The sequence below is a fragment of the Equus caballus genome, chromosome 18 (genome assembly GCF_041296265.1).
Source record: "Equus caballus isolate H_3958 breed thoroughbred chromosome 18, TB-T2T, whole genome shotgun sequence".
Classification (NCBI taxonomy): Eukaryota; Metazoa; Chordata; class Mammalia; order Perissodactyla; family Equidae; genus Equus; species Equus caballus.
In genome coordinates, this window is record NC_091701.1 from 32,644,777 (window position 1) to 32,671,153 (window position 26,377).

General features: G+C 40.8%; 1 protein-coding gene and 1 long non-coding RNA gene across 9 annotated transcripts in view; one reads left to right on the forward strand and one right to left on the reverse strand.

Moving 5' to 3' along the window:
• LYPD6 (LY6/PLAUR domain containing 6) overlaps window positions 1-10,901 on the forward strand; it is a 127,436-nt gene extending 116,535 nt beyond the window's left edge. For 4 of the 8 annotated variants that reach the window (XM_023622866.2, XM_023622864.2, XM_070240909.1 and 1 more), the window contains 2 exons: window positions 5,844-5,974; window positions 7,936-10,901. In XM_023622866.2, the coding sequence (XP_023478634.1) occupies window positions 5,844-5,974; window positions 7,936-8,103 (299 nt within the window). In that variant the 3' untranslated portion in view covers window positions 8,104-10,901. Of the gene's footprint in view, window positions 1-5,843; window positions 6,071-7,935 lie in introns of all 8 variants that reach the window. The other 4 variants (XR_011428209.1, XR_002801541.2, XM_070240910.1 and 1 more) reach the window with 2 other exon arrangements.
• LOC111768899 (uncharacterized) lies at window positions 773-26,377 on the reverse strand. The gene is made up of 3 exons (XR_002801542.2): window positions 26,292-26,377; window positions 1,998-2,072; window positions 773-1,852 (listed from the first exon to the last, which is right to left on the reverse strand). It is a non-coding gene; the product is annotated as an uncharacterized lncRNA (long non-coding RNA).

A 26,377-nucleotide genomic window follows, 5' to 3' on the forward strand; every position in this document is an offset into this window, starting at 1 on the left:
TGCTAGAGTAATTGGATGTCCATGGGTAAGAAATGAACTTCGGCCTAAGTCTTAGACCTTTGTCAAAAGTTAACTTGAAATGAATCACAGACTTCAATGTTAAATATAAAACTATATAAGATTTAGGAAAAAAACACTGGAGGAAATCTTTGGGATCTAGGGCTAAGCAAAGATTTCTTAGACTTGATAGAAAAAGCATGATCCAGAAAAGGAAAACCGATAAATTGGACTTCATCAAAATTAAACACTTTTGTGCTGCATAAGACCTTGTTGAAAGAATGAAAAGGCAAACTACAAACTGAGAAAGAATGTTTGCAAATCACATATCTGACAAAGGCCTAGTATCTAAAATGTATAAAAAGATTTCTCAAAACTCAACATTTAAAAAAACAAAGTAATTAGGAAAAGGGCAAAAAAAAAAAAAAATGAAGAGTCTTCACCAAAGAAGATAAATTGATGGCAAATAAGCATATGAAAAGATATTCAACATCATTACCTATTAGAAAAATGCAAATTAAAAACACGAGATGTCACTATACATCTGTCAGAATGACTAAAATAAAAAATATAGCAACACCAGCAAATGTTGGTAAGAATTAGGAGAACCTAGATTACTCATACATTGCTGATGGGAGTGTAAAATGATACAGCCACTCTGGAAAACAGTATGGCAGTTTCTTAAAGAACTAAACATGCCACTACTACACAACCCAGTAATTCCAATTCTGAGCATTTATCCCAGAGAAATGAAAACTTATGTTTACACAAAAACCTCTATACAAATGTTGATAGCAACTTTATTAATAATATTTCCAACCTAGATATCCTTTCAATGGGTGAATGATTAAACCAACTTTGGTACATGCATACCATGGAATACTCCTCAGCAAGAAAAATTTACAAACTGTTGATACACACAACAACCTGGATAACTCAAGTGAATTAGGCTGAGTGAAAATACGCAATCCCAAAAGTTTACGTACTGTATGGTTCTATTTCCATAACATCCTTGATATAACAAAGTTATAGAAATGGTGCACAGATTAGTGGCTACCTGAAGGGTTAAGGAGGGAGTGGAGGCGGGAAAGAGGGGGATGTGAGTATAAAATGTCAGTATCCTGATTGTGATATTGTACTATAGTTTTACAATATGTTGCCATTTGGGGAAGTTGGGTAAAAGGTACATGGGATTTTTCTGTATTATTTCTTACAAATGCATGTGTATCTATAATTATCTCAAAATAAAAAGTTTAATTAAAAAACAAACAAAATCAGCCAGTAAAAAATATATGCCAATTGTGCCAAGGTTGAGAAACCCTTATCTAGAAGAAAAATCAAATAAGAAAGCTAAGAAAGGCTGTCAACCTGGTTGGGAGGCAAATCAAAGAAGATATCATGGAATTCATCATATTTGGATTGAGCCTTGAAGAACATCAAGTTTCTAGGAGCAGAAGATAGGAAAAAATCTTGTGTTGTAAAGAATGGTCAGAAGTTATGGCATGGTGGCTCAAGGTATCTAGTAGGCATTGACGAGGTAGTCTGGGACCTAGATCAACGAGAACCTTCAATAATAACTGCTGAGTTTCAAATGCCAAGCTCTGAGTTATAAATGTAATTGTTGCTTCTACCAGGGAAGCACTGTTGTTCCCATACTCTTGACAAACAGCTTCAGGGGCAAAGAGAAAACAACAGATCATCTACTGGCCATTCTGGTAGGCCAAATAAACCTAGCAGTGTGGAGTCAGGGCTCCTTGACAGCTCGGTGGTCTTCATGCTTTCATAGGCAGTGAGTGAGTGGCATGATCTGACCTTGGTTTCAGTCATCTATCTGGTGGTTGTTGGTTGTTGGCACCTGCATTAGAAAGGAGAGAGGTCAGAGACAAAGAACACAAGAAGTGATGACAAAGTGCACAGGTCCTGCACTGAGGAAATGGAAAATGGAGCAGAAAATATTAGATGGATAATGGAGACATTTCAGAGGACTTGGAGACACTCACCTTGGGAAGAGAAGTCTCAGCCGATTCTGAAGTTTCTAGTCCAAGATGGAGGTGCCACATCTCAGATGTCCCTTCCTGAGATAGAAACACAGGAAGATAAACAGGTAAGATGGGGAGGAAGGTAATGTGATTGGTTTGAGACACATGAGGTGTCCTCGAGGTCCTGCTGGCAATGTCCAGGAGACTTCTCAGTTGGAAATTTGGTTTTATAGCTCAAGAGTGAGAATCAGACTGAAGATGTTTCAGTGGAGATTGGATGAGGTGACTTGAGTGAGAAGAGGTTCAAGAACAGAACATGGGGGAATATCTACCTTCAGGTTAGGGAAAGTTTTGGAAGAGAAGAGATCAGAGATGCAGAAAATGAAACTCTGAAGTCCAGGGAGGAGAATCCCACAGAGAAGATTATATATAGTAGATCCCAAAGCTGCAAAGAAATCCTTCGGGATCAGATATGGCAGAAGGGCATTGATTCGACACTTAGAAGACCTGGAAGGAGCTTAACAGGATGTGAAGGGCTGAGTGCACAGTAGGGAATCAGGCAGGGCGTGTGCTGGCAGATGCCACTAGCCTTTTATTTTTCAATATAATTTGTAATATTATGATTAAACTTATTTTCCTCCCATTAACTTTCTTGCACATGGTGAATTGAATACATACATATGTATGTATATATACATACATTATACGTATAGTTTGTAAAGGAACTAGAACTAATGGAGCCACAGAGAATAACTGAGTGTTGAGAAAGCCTTTTTTTAAAGAGTTAGTCATTTTTAGTTCAAATCATTTTGTGTATATTTTGTTTAAATACAGTTTCTGTTATTGGAAACTGAATATTGGTGGGTAAATGGAAATTAAAAGCTTTGAATCTTTTCTTGATTTCAGAACTACGTTATGGTATTTCCGTGTGTGTGTGTCTGTGAATCTCATGAAAATTATATTTTGTGTTATCCAATAGTTGATTAAACGCTCTTACCCAGTTCTGATTTTAGCTGAATGCCTGTGAATCTCACAGTAAAAGAGTTTTGTTTCACAACCTCTGGGAATACCATGCAGTTGCAGAATATGAGATTTTAGAGGCTGAAACTAACCTGGTAGAAATTCAAATCCATCTTTTATCTTTTAGATAAAAGCCTTTGAAATCCTTTTAGTGTGAAGTTATCAGCAGGCTTGATTCTCATATAACCTCATTACTAACCCAAGGATTATTCAAAATGCATGGAGAGCAAGGCTCTGTCGCTGAACCTCGGTTTTTGTCAATTCTGCAGTCCAGTGATAAGCCACATGTGTCCACCTAGTTCTGCTTGGGAAGTCCAAGATTTGGGTGCCTGCTTGCCCCCATCCCCTTGGAGATCACAATACAAACTCAAAGCTGTCTTAAGTTGTGCGCTAAAGAAACCTGTTCAACTTTGAGCATTTCCAAAACTTATTTAAACACAGAACCTTTGTCCACATTAACATTTCATAACTCACATGAGAATTTTGTAAGATGAGAGGTGGAATGGATACTTTTAAGGGATTTCTGCTTCAGATCTAAGGTCTCTACTGCTGGAAGTAATGGGTATTCTCAATATATCTTTGTTTTATGGATTGTACTTGGTTGAAGTATAAGAAAAATTCTTATTCAGCCTCATCACTGATTGCCTTTCTCCCCCTAGAATGGCAAGAATTGGCTTATTAGGTACTGGGCTCATACTTATTTTCCTGAAAAAAAAAGATTTATATTTGTCTCTACTTTCATTCTATGGAATAGCTTCCAATTAATAAATTAAAAGAGTTTGATATGGACATAAAAGTATGAATAAAAAGTAGTTGTATCAAAGTTCAGCAATTATTTTAAGGCTTACTTAAAACAAGAGAATTCAATACTTGGGGGACAAACCTAATTTCCAAAACTGAAACCATGTAATGATTTACTTATTCCATAAATGTGTGATCTTATCTGCTCAGATTTACATTTGGAGCAATAAAGCCTCGGGCAGCTGCTCCTGGTTGTCTGCAGGAAGAGGAGACAGGAGATAAGGACATTCCTGTTTTTATTGCTTTCTTGAGCATCTCAAGTTGGGATGGGGGTGGGAACGGCGCACCTCTCATGGCCATAAACTTCCGAGTCTGATAGTAAAGAAGCAAACCAGTTCTCTCCGGAAGACATGGCACATCTCTCCGGGCACTGACCTCCATTTGTTAAAACCTGCCAAAGGCTTAAAAATATAAAGAAATCAGAGGAGAGCTACCACCTCCTCTTCATCAGAAAAACAGTCCCTCCAATTTTAAAATATGTTAGAGCTTTGGGAGAATCATTGCCGGGTGCAAAACTTTCAACTTTTCTTGTGAGCTCATAGGGTGACCTTACTTACCCTTCTCCCAAAGAGCTCTCTAGGATCCTGAGCAAGCTAGGGACTGCCTTATTCTGGTCCCAATGACAAAATTCTGGTTGAGGTGCAGTGTGGAGACAGCATTTGGGGGAGGACATTGATGCAGACTCAGTCCAGGTACACCCACCAGTAGTGCCGCCATTGGGAAAGTCCCTGCCCTTAGCAAGACTGTCGGAGGCCACTCGGGTTCCTGACAAGTCAGGGTGTCTAGGAAGATTATTAAAATGCCGGAATTTTCATGACTCCCAAGATGTGTCACTGTGGTCTATATTAGCTCAGTCTCAGGGTCTAAAATTCTCAAGCTTTTTTTCTTTGGACATTAGTATTTTGGTTCAATGCTGTCAAAATTATGACAGAATCTGATGAGGAGTAACTTTTATTGCCTAATAAATAATAGCATAGAAGGTCATAATTCCATATTAGCCACTAAATATCCAGAATGTATAAAGCATGCAAAGTTGAGTCTAAGATATGGATGAAAAACAGCTCAGTGACATTTCTTAAGAATTATTCATTTTCTTTTTCAATCTGAAAGTGGAGCAGGAACGTTCTCCTAAATCCCAGGCTTAGAAAGCTGAACACCACCTAGAGGCCTTAAAGAATTACACTGACAAAGCCATTTTTCTTTAGTCTTTAAATTACAAATTTAAAAAAAAATTCTCTGTGGAATTTTGTAGTAAATCTCAAGTTTTCAGACTTCTAAGACTTAGAGGGACCCTAGAAACTCACATCCTGGTCTTCATGTGCCATCCTAGAAAGACCCTGAAATTATGCTCAGGAGAGATGATGCGCCTTAATTTTGGAACGCCTTCATTGTTGGGTTAGCTTTCTTCTGTAATGAATTCTTGGATCCAGCTATGCTCATTGACAAGAAGTTCTTTCTTTTGGATAAAGTCATTTTCTCCAGATAAAATGAATCTATTTTTAATTCTTCTGGCCTTACTTGGGAATAGCTGTTTCCAAAACACACACACACACACACACACACACACACACACACATCCCAGCCTCTACTATAGTCTTTTATCTCCTTGAAAATCATTGTTACCTGCCTAACTTCTTTTCTTTTAACCCTGTGTTCTTTGTACTTTTTCACCTCCTCATCTTCCTGAAAATTGCTATGACTCTCACCTACTAAATTATCCCTCCAAACCTCTCCTTCCGTAAAAATAAAAATCAATACAGTGGCAAAATTTGTTGAAAGGCAAAGAGTGATACCGCTGTATCTTGATTTATGGGGATTAGGACAGGCAGAGAGGCCACTGTGCTTCAGAAGGCCCTCCTCCTACCAGGGTGAAGTGGATCTCTCCAAGGATATCTCTGGGATTGGACACGAACTCAACCCAGTGTACATCCCATGTGCTGTTTGATCTTTTCAGGACAGTGGTGTTGACAATCCTGTCATTTCCCTTTCAGGCGGGTTGGGCTAACATTTCCCATCTCCATTAAAATGTATTTTATCTGTTGACAGAGACCAGATACTGCTACACTCAGCACACAATGGAAGTCACAGGAAACAGCATCTCTGTCACCAAACGCTGCGTTCCACTGGAAGATTGCTTGTCCACTGGCTGCAGAGACTCTGAGCGTGAAGGCCACAAGGTCTGGGCAACAAAGCAAGTGACCGGTACAACATAGTCAGCCTTCCTCCGCTCCAGACGCCTGCCAGTGTTCATGAGCAAATTCTTACTCCCCCATGTAGGCTGGCTTTTGTCTGTCTTTGTACCATTATGAGAAGATGCTTCCTTTCCTGTTTGCTCTAAAAGAATAAAAATTTATAAGAGGGCATAGGACAACCAGTATAAGTTATGTAAACACAACACCAAGAGGGGATTGAAAATTATTGTAAGCCCTTTCCTCACTCAGAAGAAAGTAATAGAACTACCAGAAGGAAGAGGAGCAAGGGATCAATGGTAAAGCATTGCAGATGTACCAACAATTCATTCATCTGGGAATGGCCACAGCAATTTAGCTTTGATAACTGTCTATAAAGTGAGGCTTGTGTCTTTATTGGGATGCTGATTTGGGGAAGGTATCCCTTGGCTACTGAATCATTTGAGTAGGTGATGAGAGAACCATCTCCTTGTGGGTTTGCTTCCCTTAAACTCCATCTGGTGCCTGTATAGAAGCACTCAGTGTGAAAGGAACTTCGAGGGCAGCCTCAAAGGAGAATAGAAAGAAGCAGAGAGTGGTGGTCCGACTCATGCTTGGAGTGGGGAATGCGCTGACTCTCCTGCTGGTTGTGCAGAGCTGGCTGTACATATGATCTTGTACATCAGGCCTTGGTCTTTACTTGGAATCTGCCTGCGTCTCCCCATCAGGCTGCCTTCCTGGTGGTTGGGAGCAACTCCCATTCTCAGTACCCTGGAATGGCACTGTTAGTACGGGCTTCTTTCTCTTAAGAAGACACCCAATTTTCAAGCAACTTGTCAAATACATTAAGAATTACATTTTAAAATATAATCTGCCTACTTGTTCCTGGCTTGAAATATTAAAAGAAAACCCAAGGGCTTTACCAACCTGCCCCTGTGCCACCCCCACACCTCGCTCCCCCCCCCACCCCCCCAGCAAGTTAGGCTTGGCTCTCAGGCATTATTGTGGCTACCTTACCAAGGAGGAAGTTATAGATCAAAGAAGTGACATCATGTGCTCAGGTCACACAGCTGGTAAGTGACAGAGACAGACTTCAAACTCACTTCTGACCTCGGTTTTCTCTCCTCAACATTATGATGTCTTCCTAACCTGTGTCAACTGCGATCAGACTCAGATCTCTGCAGGATAATGACTATAGGATACGAACCATTATAAAGCTCTTCAAACATTACTGTGCAAATGAATCACTTGGGGATCTTGTTAAAATGCAGACTCTAATTCACTAAGTTTGGGGCCAGCTTTGAGATCCTGCATTTCTAATAAGCTCCCAGATGATGCTGAAGCTGCTGATCTGTACTTCCTGTAGCCATGGCCTAAAATAATATCTGTCAGTAATCCTTTGGTTTTCTTTCCTTCTTATGATCCATGAATAAAGTAGTATAAAGCAAGAGTAATTGCATTAATGAAAACCCTTCAAACTTTAACTCGTCAATAAGAATGGAGATAATTATGCAGATAGTTCTAATGATAGTAAATATCGAAGTTTAAATTAGTTGGGTTGTTGCCACTTGACTTTCACTGTGAAAAGTTGGCAAGTGAAAGTTTATCCTCTTAACAGCTTCCTCAAGTAGTTGGAAAGAGCCTCTTTGAGAAAGGTAGGGTATTACAATCCCCATTTCACAGATGGAATAGCTGAGACCTAGAAAGGTTGGAAAACTGTATTAACCACATGGTGGGATGTCAAAAACAGAACCCATGTCCCTTGAATCTTAGTCCAGGGTGTTTCATTTTGACCACATTGTTTCCAGGTGAAATTTCATCCCACCCCCTTAAATGCAGGGTTGGTGTCTGTTGTAGGACAGGTAATTTTCATTTGTCTTGCTGTGAGGGAGACAGTTCCTTCAGAAATTCCTGCCTCCTTCCAAGACCTGCCAGCTGCTCATCACCTTTTTGTTCTTCCTTTCTTTCAGGTCTGCACTTCCTGTTGTGAAGGAAATATCTGTAACTTGCCGCTTCCCCGAAATGAAACTGACGCCACATTTGCCACAACATCACCCATAAATCAGACAAACGGACACCCACACTGCATGTCAGTGATAGTGTCCTGCTTGTGGGTGTGGTTGGGACTCACATTATAGCAGCTCAAAGGCGTCATGTATAGTAGCGATCCCTGGGGATCTCAATGGTCCATAGTCATGCATGAGTCGTTGGCCTGACAATAGTTACACACGTGAAACCACAATACTCACAGATGTCTTCACGGCCAAGCATTTCCACTTGTCATGAGGAACAAGCATTGCTTCAGTGTAGTCATTTCAAGTTCAAGACCTCATCAAAGCCAGCCTGCCCCCAAACAAACCCTGCGTTCTATACCACAAACCTTTGTATTCACACTGGGAAATAGTTCTGCATTTATTGAGCTCTGGGGCTCTTAATCTGGAATGTGTGTGTGAGCTACAGGAGGTCCTGGGACCCTCTAAGATGTTAGGCAATATGTTATATGGACATGCGTAGATGTGTGTTTTTCAGGAGAAAGGTAAAGGACCACTGGTTTAAATATAATTATGAATTCATTTATAGCTTTAGAATTTTAAGACTTTAATTCAAAAATGAATGGACTATTTCCGGTGAGATTCTGAATGAGTCTTGAAAAAGTAGTAAGCAATTGTCCAATTTAATTTTCCCAACATTTTTCTTGCAGTAGTGGGAATCATATTCCCTCTGCTCTGTGTGGGAGATAAAAAGGCAATACATACAAGTTTGTTGTATGGGGAGAGTGGTGGATGAAGAAGGGTTTTTCCCAACTTAACGGAACTAGCATCCATAAACTAGCTATATCTCTTCATATAACTGGTGAGATTGGCCTTGATTTGGCACCTAATTGTGCTTCGTGAGATCCTGGATTTTACCTGCACCAATGGGTATCCAAAGAGTCCCAAAGCGGGCTGGGGTTGTTCTCTTCAGTCATGGGGTTCTGTTCATACATAACTAATCTTGAGAGAGATTGGATTTCAGAATGAGAGGAAAGAGATGTGTGCAGGTTGATCCTAGTTCATGGTGAGGGCCCAGTAAGTAGCTTAGCTAGATCATCTTCCATCTGCACTTCATACTGCCAAAGAGCCCTCCATTCCTCCTCTTTCAAATCCCCAGTGACTTTAGGGGGAAGATTCAGCATTAAGCTGATAGGGAAAGAAGACATAATATCCTAGGATGAGCAGTAAGTGGACCAGTGGAGTGATCGTGAGACTAGTAAGGAGACCCAATGGGAAGTTTTTATTCTTTTAAATGATTGCTTTTCAAGTAGATAGTAAAATTTTCACCATCCTTCCTATATTTTGGGCACCCCGAGTTATGTTTTTTTCTTCTTCCTTGTAAATCATTTATACAATATTTATTTTTGTATGGCATAAACTAAAATATATTGTAAAAAATTCTTTATTCTGACAAAACGATCAAATTAGAATACTTATTTTTCAACAGTGGTAGAGATTGTAATATATGGTTGTTGAAAGTTATCTATAATACTTGCACCAGTGTTGAAAAAAGTTAACTTATGTTGTGAGCAAGAGTAAGGTGTTGGCCTCAAGGTTTTTGCCCATGGTTTCCCCGTGGTGTTGTCTCAGAAGATTTCAGGTGGTGACCGTCACTACTATGAGTTTCTCTGTAGGGTTATGGGGCATATTTGCATGAAATTTGGTAGAGCCACTGCTCATAAAGTGGAGAGTGTTGTCAGGGTCCATCTACCCTACCCAGGAAAATGTCTCTGGCTCATAAAATGAGACCCCCTCAGGGACCAAATATGAACTGACAGTGGTAACTCTGCTGCGGAATAATCTAAATTGCATCAAATGGCCTTAAATCAGTTTTGTAGGCTTGTCAATATGTTGCTTATAATTGGAGTGGGGGAAGGAGGGAGAGAGAAAGCAAGACATTTATTAAGCACCTCTTATGTGCCAGGCACTATGCTAAGCACTTTACATAAGTTTGGTCATATAATCCCTGCAAGCCCCCTGAAAGGAGTATTACTAGTATTTACACTTTACAGATGAAGGTACTGAGGCTCGAAGGAGCTCAATAACATGAAGCCTTTTCCTTCCGATTTCGGTTATATTGGGTGAGGTGGGATTAAAGAGGAAGGGAAGGTGGAATTACCACCCCTAGGAAAACTGCCAAGCCTGACCAAGAAATTTGTCCATCTTATCACGTGGAGTTTGTCTGGTCCTGCCTCTGCAGGATGCCATTTGCATGTGTCCCCAGATGGTGTTTTTCTTTGGGGGGTGGAGGTATGGCTTCCTCATTCATTCCTCTTGCTAAAAGAGGAGACAGGTTAATCCTACATCTAAAGATGCTATAAAGACAATGAAAATTTGATGTTGTACATATCTACAAGTACCATTTTTTGCATGGTCACTCTCCACTGACACCTTCCAAGTACTGCATGCGATTTGAGTAAGAGAAAAAGTCCAAATGTTGGTTCTTAACGAAAAAGCGACTACTCCAAAGCCTCCCTGGCTGGTGTGCAGGGACCAGGTCTACAATGGTGCGAACTCATCTGCCACCCAGGGAGTCACTGCACATTCCACACGGATGTGGCTATGTGCACCCTGTGTGCCTGTCAGAATGACTAGTATTTCATTCTCTTGAAAGAAAATGGTTTGTTCGCCATCCACAGCCTCACGGAGCCAAGGAAGGGCCATTCAGGTGGAAGGCCCAGGACTGGTCATCCATCTGACTTTTCCACCACATTAAACTTTCCATTACATCCCACCACTAGTGACGCGGCCTGAAGTGCAAAGAGCCGCGATATGTATATTAACCTATGTGCCACTTATTTATTTTTAGACTCCTCACGGTGTTCATGTCAATATGGGATTAATGCCTAAATTGTGTAAATATTGTACATTTTGTAAATCAATGAATAAAAGTTTTAAGTGTATCTCACCAGGCTCCTCCCTGCAAATGCACATGTCAATCAATGATTAAGGCACCCAGTTAGCTTCAGGGCGCTTAGCATCCCAGGGAACTTCCTTCCAGGAGTTCACTTTCTAGTGGTACAGACAAGAAATACGTGCATGAAAAGATATAAGACAGTTCACCCATGCCAAATGATTCATAGAGACAGTAAGTCCTGCAGAAAATCAAGGAAGGAAAGATTACCAGACTTTTCAACCAGGTATGCGGTTTCCCTAGAACATTTTCTTTGTTAAATCAGGAAACAAAAAGATGATGTGAGTGTGTGTATCTGTATATCCAAATACTACCACATCAGTTCTTTATTTTTATATTTTATTCTCTTCTTGGGGTGAATTATGTTAGTGATGATACAATAGGAAGCATTTTCCCTTGGTCGTTTCTTCTGCAATAGGCAACAAATATTTGAGTAGTATAAATGTCATTTTCATCTACGCAATGAATTTATTGTATTCTTCTTAGTAAAATGATAGACATTGAAAGTGACCTTGAAAATCCTCCAGCTTGTTTGTGATTCATAGTTATTTAATGCCCTATATTTTGAAATTCTCAGGGAAATACATGTTTTCTCCAAAGTTAGAGGTTTTCTTTAGGATCTGGATCAGTGACATGGTTGGTCCTCATTAAAGTGTTGTACATAGATGAAGATAGCTCTTATCACTAACTTCTATGAATAGCTCTGTGAGTTTCACACTTAATGTAAACGGCACTGTGAGTAGACTGTGCTTTTAGAAAACCTGATTTTTGAAAACACAGACTTACACAGTGACCCAATTTTGGGGGTTATAAAGGATCCTTCACTTTATAAAGGCATTTTATATCTCTTTTCTAACACATTTATAAGCTTTTATTTATAAACAACATTTAGAGCATACCAGGTATGTAAAGCCAGATGTGGTACCTTGCCTACATTATGGTAACTTTTATGTGACTACTTAAAGCACTTTCACAAATCTTTTTAATAAATTACTTTTAATTTATCTACTAGGAGTGAAATATGTGAAAACTCCTTTAAGCATGTGTTACTAATCCACATTACTGTAATTGGGAAAACTTGACCTTAGAGATTCAGCTATTTTTCTAAGCTTGCGTAGCAACTTGGGAGCAGGACTAAGGCATGACGGTGAAGCCTCATGGCTTTAGCCTGGAGTGTCTCCACTGTAATCTACTGGGAAAACAGGTCTTTTTTTTTTTTAATGTAATAATTTTTAATATATTTTGGTGTTACAAAACCAGTGCAGATTTCCAAAATGCCTTTCAAATCAAGCCTTCATTTTCAGCATTCACTCTCTTTAGCTAATTTTAAAAGTATAGCTTTTCCCATTAGCACATTACTCTTGTCTTGCTCTTACCTTTGGCAAATTCTAACTCCAATGTAGTTGCTGGAACTGGATGGGGGAAGAAATCTCTATGTAGCTATATTTTAAGCTCACGAGAGACCTAAAATCCAGATGTTAAGAAATGATTTCTGAGGGAGTCTCTGTGCTCCTCTCCTACTAGCAACTTCTGATTCTTGTATATGATTTTATTTTCCAGGCACTTTCATTTATATATTGCTTTAGTTGATCAACATGGCGCCATTTACAGCTTTCACAGCTAAAGCTTTGGAATGGTGGTTTATACTACAAGGACTTTGATTCCTGTTCCAGGACTCTTTGTTCCATACACAGTTGTCACCAGGGTGACACGCATGATGGCTCCATCCTTCTTGGCACTTTTACTAAAAAGCCATTTCTCAGGTCACAGAGTTAGAGGTGAATGGGGCCTTAGAAAATTTCTAGTCCACTCCATTTTATACAGGAGGAAAAAGAACCCCAGAGAACCCAGACCATTTGTCTCTGAGAAAGGCACATTGCTTGTGTTAAAGAAAAGAAAAAACTCATCAAAATGTCCCTTCTTTGATGCTCAATGTAATTAAGACACGGGTTATAGACAATAGTTCAAAAGTTTCCTCTTCCTTCACACTCACTGTGGGACTGGCAGTACCATGAGACCATCAGCAGAGGAAGGGCAGAAGATAAATTTGGAGAGGGCAAACTTAAGCCAAGAAAGCAAGCTAGCCTGATGGAAACATAGTTGTTCATTCTAACTTGAGAAGAAAGATACTAAATTAAGTGGAAATAATCATTTTCAGAGTCATAGGCTAAAAAAGCAGAATGATTTGTCTAAATTAGAGATTGTCAGTTTTTCAGAAATGGTTTTCTCAGGGTTTATGGCACGTCCAATGTCAGAAACCAGCCTCAAAAGCTGTATTTGGGTCTGGAATTCAGGCTTCCTCTGAAGTCCTCCTATGGAAGTGACCGGGATCATTTTGTCAAAGTGGGGAAAGTGTGTATGAAAAGCAGCTCTGTTGACTTTAAGCAAAATGAACAAAACAGCACCAGAATATAGGCATGATGCAAAAGGAAGGCTAAAAATGTCAGACCCTCAATAAAGCCATTCATCTTTGAGAAGAATCCAGAATCGACTTACTGTCTGACTCCTATTCTCTCTACAGAGGAACGTGACTGTTTAGGTCACAGGGAGTCTGCACTCAGAGTCTGAGTACACCCCACACCCCCTCTGCCCTCTCCTGGGTGTTCGCTGCGTGATGGCTACTGGTTCAGCTTCATGGCTGCCTGCTAGCGTGGCTTTGCCTCCACCCCAGCCTCTCCCAGCAATAAAACAACGAGGGCCTGCATTACACAGTGCCATGTGAAGATGAGTGGTTTGAGGACAGGGATCAGGCTTGAGGGGCTTTGGGTGAAAGGGTGCTGAGTAGACCTCAGTGGTCTGAGAACACATTTGGGCTCACTCGTGACTCACTCAGCCTGGCTTGGCCCTGGCATATGTCAGAACTGGGCTTATCCCTTCCTTTAAAGTCTTTCTAAACACTCAAAGGGTTGGGCCCCTCCCTGACTTTAATATCGTATTTAAATAATTAATGACCCTGCATATGTTTTGCCACTGACCTAAATACCAAGTGTATTATGTAGAGATGCACCCTCCTTGATGCAAGAGATCCTGAGACCAATGTGAAATGCACAATCAGACCTCCCAGGAACTCTCTTTCTTCAAAGTGAGATAATCTAAAGAACTGAAAGGCCTATTTGGAGTATTAAAAGTCTGCGAGAAAAGCATAGCTGGTGTGGTTAGGCGAGGCTAAGGTTGAACATGTTGAAAACAGCTGACATGAGTATCTAGTCAAATTAGCCAGCCCATTGCCACCTTCATTTTATAGGGAGGGGACGGTGAAGGCCTCTCTGCATAGCCACCTCAGGAGCTCCAAGCTACCGAGGCAGCCAACTAGGAACCTGTTTTGTGCTAGGGTCCCCAAGTCCCCCATTCAGTGGTCCTATCCACTGAACAAACGGAGTAGACAAATCCCGCCTGAAGTTCTCAGGAGACTCAGAGATGAAGGGAACTCACCCTTTCATACACAGAGGTGAACACTGGACTCAGCTGGGAAATGCTTCTTTTGGGCATGACCCTGGATAACTTCACTTTATTATTTTCAACCTGGGGCACTTTATTCCTGGTACTTACATAAAGGGAATGATAAAGCTGAAAGACCAGGGCAAAGTTTGGAAGGCCCGAGAGAGCAAGTTGCACGAAAGATTGTAGATCACTGCATTTAACAACATTCATCTGACTTAGAGAGCAGTGCAGAGAGCAGTAGTGACAGTAGCTGAAGACACACCGCCCGCCACCCATCTCTGCTGGAGAACAGTGACAAAGGCCTCTGCAGGGAGGGCAGGGGTGGCTGGCTGGCTGGAGTTCCCCTATATGAACTAGGCAATGATAGAAGGCCAACATTACTGAGATTAGTGCAGATGTCACAGAAAGAGCAAGAGCCTGTTGAAACTCAAACATATGCAAGAATTAAATCTCTCAGACCTGGGGGAAGCAGGAATGCCTGGCGGTACTTGAGGGAAGAGGGTGGAACGGAGGGAAGTAGATGCTCCTGTCCTAATTCTGCACCCTCACCCTGAGGCCTGGGATTTGATATCCTGAGACCAAACCTCAGTGTATCCATGTCACCGAGAGCCCACAACAGTGGGTCTCAATGCCAACTACACATTAGAATCACCTGGAGTCTTTCTAAAAATTATAATGACCAGGCCCCATGTCCAGTCATTCTAATATGGTTGGTCTGGGGTGCTTTCAAACAGCAAACGGTTAGGAAAGCTCCCCCTGCCCACCGTGACTCCAATGGGCAGCCATTAGCTCACAGATATGAAAGGTTAAACACTGATCAGGGATGATCAATAAATAATCACAGAAGCAGCAAAGACCAATCTAGAAAAATAAATCATGGACAAGTCCATTGGTAACTAACCTTCAAGTTATAGTCATCTACCGCTAATTGCCAGCTTCTCCCAAGACTGACCTGATAACTTTCCTAAAACTCAATGTCATGACCCTTTGATGCCCATCCCTCCCTACAAGCTAAGTCTTTTCATCAGCCAAACACCTGCTCATTCTTCATTTCTTAAATTCATTTTCCCTGGGGAGTCTTCTCTCACCTCTAAAATAAAGTGGAGCCCTCCTTAGATTAACTGCTGTAGAACTCTCAACTACTCCCTCATGACGCTTTACTCACTTAGAATAATTTAATTAGTTATTATTATGACTCCCCACTATACTGTAAGCTCCAGGATGATGGGTAATATCTCCTTTTTATTCCCTGCTCCATTCCAGGTATCTGGTACCCAGAGGACACAGAATAGACATTTATTAATTTACCAGGCCAAACTGATATAACAGGATCTTGCCTATATCACATTCCCTGTGGATGTAGTTCCTACAAAAAAACGAATCGTGGCCAAGTGCATGCATAGGAGGGTTAGTCTCCACTAGCTGATCCTGTCTAGTTATGACAGCGACCTAGCCCAGAAGGAAGAAGTAATTCATTTAAACTAGGAGCAACCGATCTTAGAGGTAGACTGCGGGGATTAGAGATGTTTATTTCCCTCTAGTGCAAAGACCTTGACCAAGAGGTCCTTGCCTTACCAGGACCGATCTGTAGAACCCACTTCAGTTCTTAGCTTCTACCAACATGTTGCTTTATCAATGGCTTGAACTTGGAAATTGCAGGTACTTGGGGCTGGAGGGCTTTACGAAGTACTTAGTCCAACCCCTCTGTCCACTGTCTTCAACACTACAACTTTCCCCTCATTCTACACAGATGGCACGCCTCCTACTTGATACGGAAAATAGAAATGAGAACACTTCCACTTACTGCCACCAGACTGTGCACCTCCTTCCACCTGCACTGACGCTCTTTCTGACCCTCCACGGATGTGGATGAGGTTAATTTCTCCTGTGCCCAGGACCCCCTTCCTTCCGCCCTCCTCCGGGACCTCACTGTATAGATCGTTCTCCACCCCCAAATCTTCAGCTTCTTCCACTCAGCTATGTCTCTCTCATCCACATCTCTCTCATCCAAATATCATTAATAAAAAAGCAAATCTATTTGAACCCTACGGCCCCCTCCAGCTACCCGCTCTCTATTTACTACACTCCACAGCCAACCTTGAAAAGTGGCTATGCTCTTTGTCTTCATTTCCTACCACCCACTCACTCCTCACCCCACTGCAATCTGTCTTCTGACCCCACAGGGCATTCACTTAATTCACTAATGGAGGACAAGCTGCTCAGCCCAGTGTCACTTCTCAGTCCTCTTCTCACTGCTCCCTCCTTGTTGAATCACTTTTCTTGGCTTCCGTGAACCACTCTCTCTGAGGAGCTTCCCTACTTACCTTTGTTTTCTAACTTTCCTTTGATGGACTATCCTCCTCTACACAAATTTAAATGTCCACGTTCCTCAAGGTTTGGCACTAAGCCTCCTTCTCACTCTCTAATCTCTCCTAGGTGATTCCTCCTGCTAGTTATTAATATTTCCAGCCATTTGCCAGTGGCTGCCAAATGTCTATCTTCCCCTCAGACTCCTCCTGTGTGTTCTAGAGTGCTCTCCCCAAATTACCATCCCAACGTATCGCTTGTTTGTTACCTCAGCTCAAGAGCAAGCAAAACCAAACGTGTCGTCTACTCTGAAGCTAGCCTCCCTCCAGTGAACAGCATTGACACCATCCAGAAACGTGGAGTCATTCTTGACACTCCTACCTCACCACCAAAATTTAATGCAATGCCAAGGCCTATCTATTTTATTTCTTCCAAATCTTTCTACGTCTTTCTATGTCCACTTTCACCACTTAGGACTAAGCTATGATCACATGTTTCCTAGCATCCTAATCAGTCTCTCTTATCCTTTCTTGCCCCATTTCAATCCATCTTTCACAGCCAGAAATAGTTTTAAAAATGCAAATCAGATTATGTCACCCATCTGCTTAATACTTTTCAAAGGTTTCACGTTCTTCACGGGGTGGAAAAACGATGTCCTTTCCACGGCCTAGAAAGTGCCCCTGATCTGGTCATAGGCTTCCCCCAGCCTCGTTACTGTCACACTCCCTATGGCTGTCATCCATATGCCGACTCTGCTTTTCTCTTAATTCTTTGAGCTCTCTGCTCCCTCCAGGCCCAGCTCTTCGCACATGTTCTTTCCTCTGCCAGATGTACTCTTCACCCCCGCTCACCTTTGACCTGGTTGCCTCATTTTTATCCTCCGTATCTCAGCTCATATATCACTTCCTCAAGGACATCTTCCTTGAAACCTCCAGATTAGATCAAGTCCCCATGCTCTCCATGCTCGTGGCATCCAGAACTTTTCTTTCTGAGTGCTTTTCAGTTTGTCGTGTGTGTGTGTGTGTGTGTGTGACTGTAACATCAGTGTCTGTTGGTCTCCCCTTCATGGAGCAGGGACAATTGTCAGTTTGCTCACCACGTTCAGTAATGTTGTGATACACCACCCAGATCTCCCTTCAGGAATGAAAGACTTAGATCCTCAACCACCGGGAGCATCGCCACCCACAGTCCTCAGCCAGCTGTCCTCCTCATGAATTGATGGGGCTGAAGAGAGCTGCCTCACGCAAGGTCATGCCCACTTCCCAGGACAGCCTGCATCAAGTCACTGACCAAAGTGGGGACACAAAAGACCAGCCCCCTTACCCCAAGTTGGTATAGCTTTGAAGGCATATCCCCAGCTGTGCGTGGGGTTGGCTGCAGCTTCATTGAGACTTTGTTGCAGGTACATTCTCTGCCCAGTCCTGCATTCATCAGCTTCCCTTCATGCATGCTGATCCCCAAAAGCACTCCCTAATCAATCCGCTACACACTAATCTCCATTTCAGAGTCTGCTTCCCAGGGATCCTGACCTGCAGCACTACCTTATTCCCAGCCCTGAGCACAGTGCCTGGAGTTCCATAGGTGCTCAGTTAGCATTTGTTTAATAAATACATGAAATGCAGAAAAAAGATTAAGGGATAATCTCAAAGCATCACAGCTGGGTAGTGACAGAATAAGAGTTAAAAACAAGCCTTCCCTTCTGCCAGGCCTGGCCTACTTCTGATACATTTTCACATATTAAATTTGCAACAAGAAATGTGTAATGTCAAATGCTGCAAAACTAGCATCTCTTGCTGGTCACGTAATAAATTGTTAAAGCTTTTTTGCAAAGCAATTTGGCAGGATGTGTTGAGGGCTATGAGAATGGACATATCCAGACCCAATAATCCTACTTCTGTAAATGGCTTGAAATATGGAAACACTGCTTTGAACAAATTTGTTCCTTGCAGCATTATTTGTAATTCAAAAAAATAATAAAAATTCTCGACAACCTAAACGTGCAAGAGTAGGGGAACAGTCAAGTCAACAACAGCACATCCACTTGGTACAGGATCATCAACAATGATTTCTCTGAAGACATTTTCAATGTCAAATGAAAATAGCAGCACTAAAGCCACATGTTCGATGTGTTATACTATCTGGGAATTAAATATATACATTGAAAAATACTTGGAGGAAATAAACCAAAATACTCTCATTGCATATGTTATGCATATGCAACGTTTTCTTTTCCCTTTAAAAATTTTTTTTCCCAATTTCTATGTAATGTGGTTCTATTACTTTTATAATGAAAACTATAAATATAGTAAACAGTTAAGCCTATATATGGTTAAAGTCACAGTTGTTATTAATTTGGAGGCTCCTCTTGGTGTCGTGTTAACACGGGGTGAGCCTTGGAGTCCTCTAGCCTGATTCTCAGCCCTGCCTGCCAGCTGCGGTCCCTGGGGTGCTTAAAATCTCCCGATGCTGGGGTCTGACCCCAGAGATTTGGATTGTGCTGATCTTATATGAGAAGATCTGGAGAGCATGCTTTTTAAAAAATTCCTTTGTTTTTAGCTGTTTACTTAAAAATAATTCCAAACTTACAGAAAAATTTCAAGAAAATTCATTGTCTTAAATGTTAATTTGATTTATCATTCTCTTTTTAATAATATAACATTTTTTATCTTCAAATCATTTTAAGGAAGGTTGCATACATCATGCCTTTTTACCCCTTAACACTTCAGCATTTCCTAAGACAAAGGTCTTCTCTACCGTAACCACAGTGCAGCCATCAAAGTCACGAAATTTAACATTGATAAAGTATTTTATAAGCCATGTTCTAATTCTAAAATGAGGATTTGACAAAGAAAGCAGTTATTATGGAGGAATTGGCTGCCTTCTAATTGTAACGATGGCAACAAAAGCCAAAAGCTACAAAGCAGCAGGAACCAGCCCTTATACAAGGAGCCGGCCTTGTCCTGTCTCCTGCTTTTTCCACCCTCCCTTCAATTTTGCGAGCTCCCCTATATCCTTCTAACCAATCCTCTTTTATTCCAAAAAAGTCCTTAAGTTAGCTGAGATCAGTTTCTGTTGCTTGCCACCGAGGAATCATGCCGCTTCAGCGTGGCAGACCTGGGATTGTTCAGAGAATACTTGAGTCCTTTAGGAGTTTCTTTAGGCCTTTGTGGGCTGTTCATTGACATTTTTCCATCTCCTTTTTAGCCCACAAAATGCTCCATGATAAAGAGACTGGTGGAAGACAAGTGTTCTACTATCCACAGGAGATCACATCTGACCAGAGCTCCAGGGATCAAACCTTGACTTAAGAAAACTCCTGACAGGCTGGGGCTCTGAGTGAGCAGAAAGCATGGCTGAAAGCCCGCTTCTCCTAACACCTGAGAGAGCCACGGCCCAGGAGCTCGTCCAGAGACAGGAACTTTAAAGTGCACTGCACGTTTGCTGTGCCTGGAGAGCCTGCCAGATGGGAGCCTAGCAGAGACTTGTCAAGTCTGGGCCTGTCACTGACACCCCCTCAGGTCTGAGTTGGAGGGAAAGGGGTGTCTCTGGGCCCAGGAGACCCACCCTGGCCTCCAGGAGGGATGTCAGGGCCCGCCTTTGTCTGGATTCCAGCAGTTAGGTACTCAGGTGGAGGACTCCTGCCTGCTCTGTGATAAGGGAATGTAGGACCAGGGAATTTCTGTCTCAGCATGTCTGCTCAGCTTCGGGAGTTGTGAGCTGCATATTTCCCTGGAGGAAGAAAGATGCTGAAAAATGCATTTCTTGCCTCTCTGCTTCTCACTCTCCAACCTGTGTTGGTTAAATATGTAGGAATGTGGTGCTAAGAAGGGAGAGAGGTTTTAATGCTTCCATTGAATTTTAAAGCAATAGGAGGTTTCTCCCTCCTGTCTTCCTCCTGATCTCTTTCTCTCAAAAGTTTGCAAACCACTAGTCTAGAACCACCCAGAAGACTCACTAAATAGAACGAAGGCTTAGACTCAACTCTGACTGTAAATAGAATGTAATTGAGAGGGTAGATGTGTGCTTTTTGCAGTTGGCTTAACACGTTATTAAAGCAGTGGTGCATCTTACGATCATTGCTACAAATCCAGAAAATACAGTGTATGTTGCAGTGAAAGGAAGACTCATGAAATGGAAGGAACATCAGCTTTGGCTCAACAGGCTTGGACTCAAGTCAACGCTCAGCAACCAAAAAGCTAAGTGACCTCAGGCAAAGTTCTTCATATTATTTTGAGAATCAAGAGATCATGGAAAGCTCTTAGTGTTAAACCTAGCACACAGTGAACTCACAATGAAAGTTATTAGATTTGTGTATGTGTTGATGTCTCCTAACTGGCTTCTTGAAGACAAGAAACATCACCTCTGAACCTCCTGCATCTAGCACATATTTGGTACATAGTAATTACCTATTAAAGTTTTGTTGACTTGAGCTGAATAAACCTGTAGTAGCATTGCTATTTAGGTTGGAAGTTCGCAAACTATTTGACTTATTTCAAATAGAAGGGAAATGGATTCGAATAGAAGGGGACCCAGCCTGGCTCTTCTAGTGTTGATTGATCATCCTTAACCTTTCTCTTATTGCAAAAGAAGTGACCTAGTATCAATGATGGTGAACTGCATTGGAGACAGGGCTGGGGAACCTTTAATGTTACACAAGAATCATGATGCCAGGGTTTCTGCCCAATGAGAAATCTATTTTCTGCCCAGATCAAACAGAGGTCTAAAATGCCTTTCATGAGAAGAGAGTGCAGAAAGCTTAGATCCCATGGAAAAATCATAAAAGGCTGAGAAAAATCAGATACAAATACAGAGCCTCAATAGAGCCGGAGCATAATCCATGCACACCAGCCCTGCAGAACATGGCAAAGCCTTTGTTAAAAATCAATGGATCAAAGCTTTCAGACTGTTCTTTGATCAAATGGATAAGCAAAGATTTAAAAGGGAATTAAAAATGGACATCCCAGCTCAGGCCGATCCTAGTGGGACCAGAACAAGGTAGGATAAGGAGAAGCATGTCTGAACCAAACCAGTTACAATGAACAAATTAGTAATTTAAGTAAAAAAAAAAAAAGTAGTAAACTGCACAGAGTACTGCATCCTAGCATTATTATTTCCTTATGTCCCCCTAAGGATGTCTTTAGCACTGCCAATGCCCAGACCATGCATGTCTGGGCCCATGGTGATAAAAAGCAAAAGTTGGAAATCCAACAATCTAGCAATATCCAGTTAGTTTCTCAGTCTTTTTCTGGTTTTGGGTTAGGGTATGTTGTCTTAGGCTATCTGGCCAATATCTGGCCACAGTGTTGTGATGAGAAAAAGGGCATTCTGAGTTGTTGCGTAGGCATTTTACAGTATGACAATCCTGCTCACATCCAGAGTCTGGACATTTAGATCAGGACCCAAGCTTAGGATTCCCACCATAAGTTCCTGCCTTGCTTTTCCTGGGGCACCTTTTAAAATGACCACTCAGAGTTCAGCTTGCTGTCCTGCTCTCTCTCTCGTTCTTGCATGTGACCTGGGACAGAGGAGTGCCCTTCCCTGGGCGCCTTACACCCCCATTCTGGGATCTCTAAGAATAAACCTTGTGACTCTACTTACTTTGTGTGAATGTATTGAAACTATTTTTTCAATCAATGGCCCTGGAGATTTCACTTTTCCAAAGAGGGAGCTTGGATGTGGAGGGAGCTATCTGCTGACCCTGTGTGGCTGGCTTGTACCTCTTCATTCAGCAGGTCATAATCTGCATATTCTTCACACATCAGCTCCAGGTTTTCCAACACAAGTGTTTTGACTGTGCCTAGTATCAGATGTATACAAAGGAGTCCTACTAACTGGGCCCATCAGCTCAAATCAAAAGGACTCATAGCACATTGATCACACCCAAGGGCCAGGGAAAAAGGAAATGTTTGTATGTTAAGCTGGAGAAGAGGAGGACATTCCTTATGCTCCTGAGGAGAGAAAAACTTAATGCTTAATGAAATGATGCATTGTTAGACTAAAGAAAAGCAAGAGTTTTCACTCGCCACAAAACAGTAGATAAAGCATTCAATTGGATCACAATTACCACTTTCTTGTGAATTTAGTACACCTGTTGAGAGGAAATATGTACAGTTAGAGCAAGAATTGGAGTTGATCTTATGGGATGCAGCAAAAGCAGTTTTAAATGGAAATTTATAGAAATACAGGCCCACCTCAACAAACAAGAAAAATCTCAAATAAGTAATCTTAAACGACACCTACCAGAACTAGAAAAAGAACAAACAAAGCCCAAAGTCAGCAGAAGGAGGGAAATAATAAAAATTAGAGAAGAAATAAATGAAACAGAGACTGAAAAACTAATAGAAACGATCAATGAAACTAAGAGCTGATTCTTTGAGAAGATAAAATTTTAAAACCCTTAGTCAGACTCAATGAGGAAAAAAGACAGAAAGTTCAAATAAATAAAATTATAAATGAAAGAGGAGAAATTACAATGGTTACCACAGAAGCACAAAGGATTATAAGAGAATACTATGAAAAGCTATATGCCAACAAATCGGATAACCAAGAAGAAATGGATAAATTCTTAGACTCACACAACCTCCCAAAACTGAACCAAGAAGAAAAAGAAAATCTGAATAGACCAATCACAAGTACAGAGATTGAAACTGTAATCAATAACCTCCCAAAAAATTACAATCCAAGACCAGATGACTTCTCTGGAGAATTCTACCAAACATTCAAAGAAGACTTAATACTTATCCTTCTCAAACCATTCCAAAAAATTGAAGAATACAAAATGCTTCCTAACTCATTCTATGAGGCCAATATTACCCTGATACCAAAACTAGACAAGGACAACACAAAGAAGGAAAATTACAGGTCAATATTGCTAATGAACATAGATGCAAAAATCCTCAATAAAATATTGGCAAACTAAATACAGCAATACATTAAAAGGATCATAAAGCATGATCAAGTGGGATTTATACCAGAGATGCAGGGATGGTTCAACATCCGCAAATCAGTCAATGTGATACACCACATTAACAAAATGAGGAACAAAAACCACAGGATCATCTCAACAGATGCAGAGAAAACATTTGACAAAATCCAACATCCATTTATGATAAAAACTCTCAATAATGGATATAAAAGGAAAGTATCTCAAGATAATAAAGGCCTTATATGACAAGCTCACAGCCAACATCATATTTAATGATGGAAAACTGAAAGCCATCCCTCTGAGAACAGGAACATGACAAGGGTGCCCACTCTCACCACTCTTATTCAACATAGTACTGGAGGTTTTGGCTAGAACAATTAGGCAAGAAAAAGAAATAAAAGGTATCCAAATTAGAAAGGAAGAAGTGAAACTCTTGCTGTTTGCAGATGACATGATTCTATATGTAGAAAACCCTAAAGAATCCCCCAGAGAACTATTAGAAATAATCAACAACTACAGCAAAGTTGTAGGGTACAAAAGCAACTTATAAAAATCAGTTGCATTTCTCTTTTTTCCTGAGGAAGTTTCACCCTGAGCTAACATCTGTGCCAATCTTCCTCTATTTTGTATGTGGATTGCCACCACAGCATGGCTGCTGACGAGAGGTGTTGGTCCACGCCTGGGAACCAAACTCCGGCTGCTAAAGCAGAGCACAGCAAACTTAACCATTGGGCATGAGGTCAGTTCCCATCAGTTGCGTTTCTATAGACTAACAACAAACTAGCAGAGAGAAGTCAAGAAGACAATCTCATTTATAATCACAACAAAAAGAATAAAATATGTAGGAACAAATTTAACCAAGGAGGTGGAAGAGCTACACACTGAAAACTATAAGGCATATTGAAAGAAACTGAAGAAGGCATAAAGAAATGGAAAGATATTCCATACTCATGGATTGGAAGAAAAAACGTAGTTAAAATATCCATGTTACTTGTAGGTAGATTCAATGCAATCCCAATCAGAATCCCAATGACATTCTTCATGGAAATAGAACAAAGAATCCTAACATTTATATGGAAAAAGAAAACACCCCACATAGCCACAGTGATCCTGAGAAAAAAGAACGAAGCTGGAGGCATCACAATGCCTGACTTCAAAATATACTATAAAGCTATAATAATTAAAACAGCATGGTACTGGCACAAAAACAGACACATGGATCAATGGAACAGAATTGAAATCCCAGAAATAAAACTATACATCTATGGACAACTAATCTTCAACAAAGGAGCCAAGAATGTACAATGGAGAAAGGAAAGTCTCTTCAATAAATGATGTTGAGAAAACTCCACAGCCACATGCAAAAGAATGAAAGTAGACCATATCTTACACCATACAAAAAAATTAACTGAAAATGGATTAAAGACTTGAATGTAAGACCTGAAACCATAAAACTCCTAGAAGAAAATATAGGTGGCACACTCTGACTTTGGTCTTAGAAGCAACTTTTTGAATACCATGTCTACTCAGGCAACGGAAACAAAAGAAAAAATAAACAAATGGGACTACATCAAACTAAAAATCTTGTGCAAGCCAAAAGAAATCATGAATAAAACAAAAAGAGAACCCACCAACTGGGAGAAAATCTTTGCAAGTCATATATCTGACAAGGGGTTAATTTCAAAAATAGATAAAGAAATCATACAACTCAACAACATAAAAACAAACAACCCAATCAAAAAATGGGCAGAGGATATGAATAGACATTTTTCTAAAGAAGATATACAGATGGCCAACAGGCAGACAAAAAGATGTTCAACATCATTAATTATTAGGGAAATGCAAATCAAAACTACACTGAGATATCACCTTATACCTGTCAGAATGGCTACAGTTCCAAGACCAAAAATAACAAATATTGGAGAGGATGTGGAGAAAAGGGAACCCTCATACACTGCTGGTGGGAATGCAAACTGGTACAGCCACTATGGAAAACAGTACGGAGATTTCTTAAAAAATTAAAAATCGAAATACCATGTGATCCAGCTATCCCACTACTGGGTATTTATCCAAAAAAACTTGAAACCAACAATTCAAAGAGACTTATGCACCCCTATGTTCATTGCAGCATTATTCACAATAGCCAAGACGTGGAAGCCACCCAAGTGCCCACCGACTGATGAATGGATAAAATGTGGTATATATATATATATATATACAATGGAATACTGCTCTGCCATAAAAAAGACAAAATTGTCCCATTTGCAACAATATAGATGAAGCTTAAGGGTGTTACGTTTAGCAAGATAAGCCAGAGAGAAAATGAAAAACACCATATGATTTCACTCATATGTGGAAGATAAACAAACACATGGACAAAGAGATTAGTGGTTACCAGAGGGAAAGGGCATTGGGGGGTGGGCGAAAGGGGTAAAGAGGCACATACGTGTGGTGACAGATAAAAACTAGACTATTGGTGGTGAACATGATGCAGTCTATATAGAAACTGATATATAATAATGTACACCTGAAATTATACAATATTATAAGCCATTATGAGCTCAATAGAATAGTTGGAAAAAACAAGAATTGAGGTTGAAAAGGGGATTACCTTTAGGTGTTTGGAGGCCAGTGATGCTGGACGCTCCACTACTACTCACGTCATATTCCGTATCACTGATGCCATGCCAAATGTTCTCTCCCTACCTGGGGGTCATTGATGACTTGGAAGCATTCTTGGGAGGCCATCATCATATATGAACATGGAATTCTCACTCTCTATGGCAGGAAAC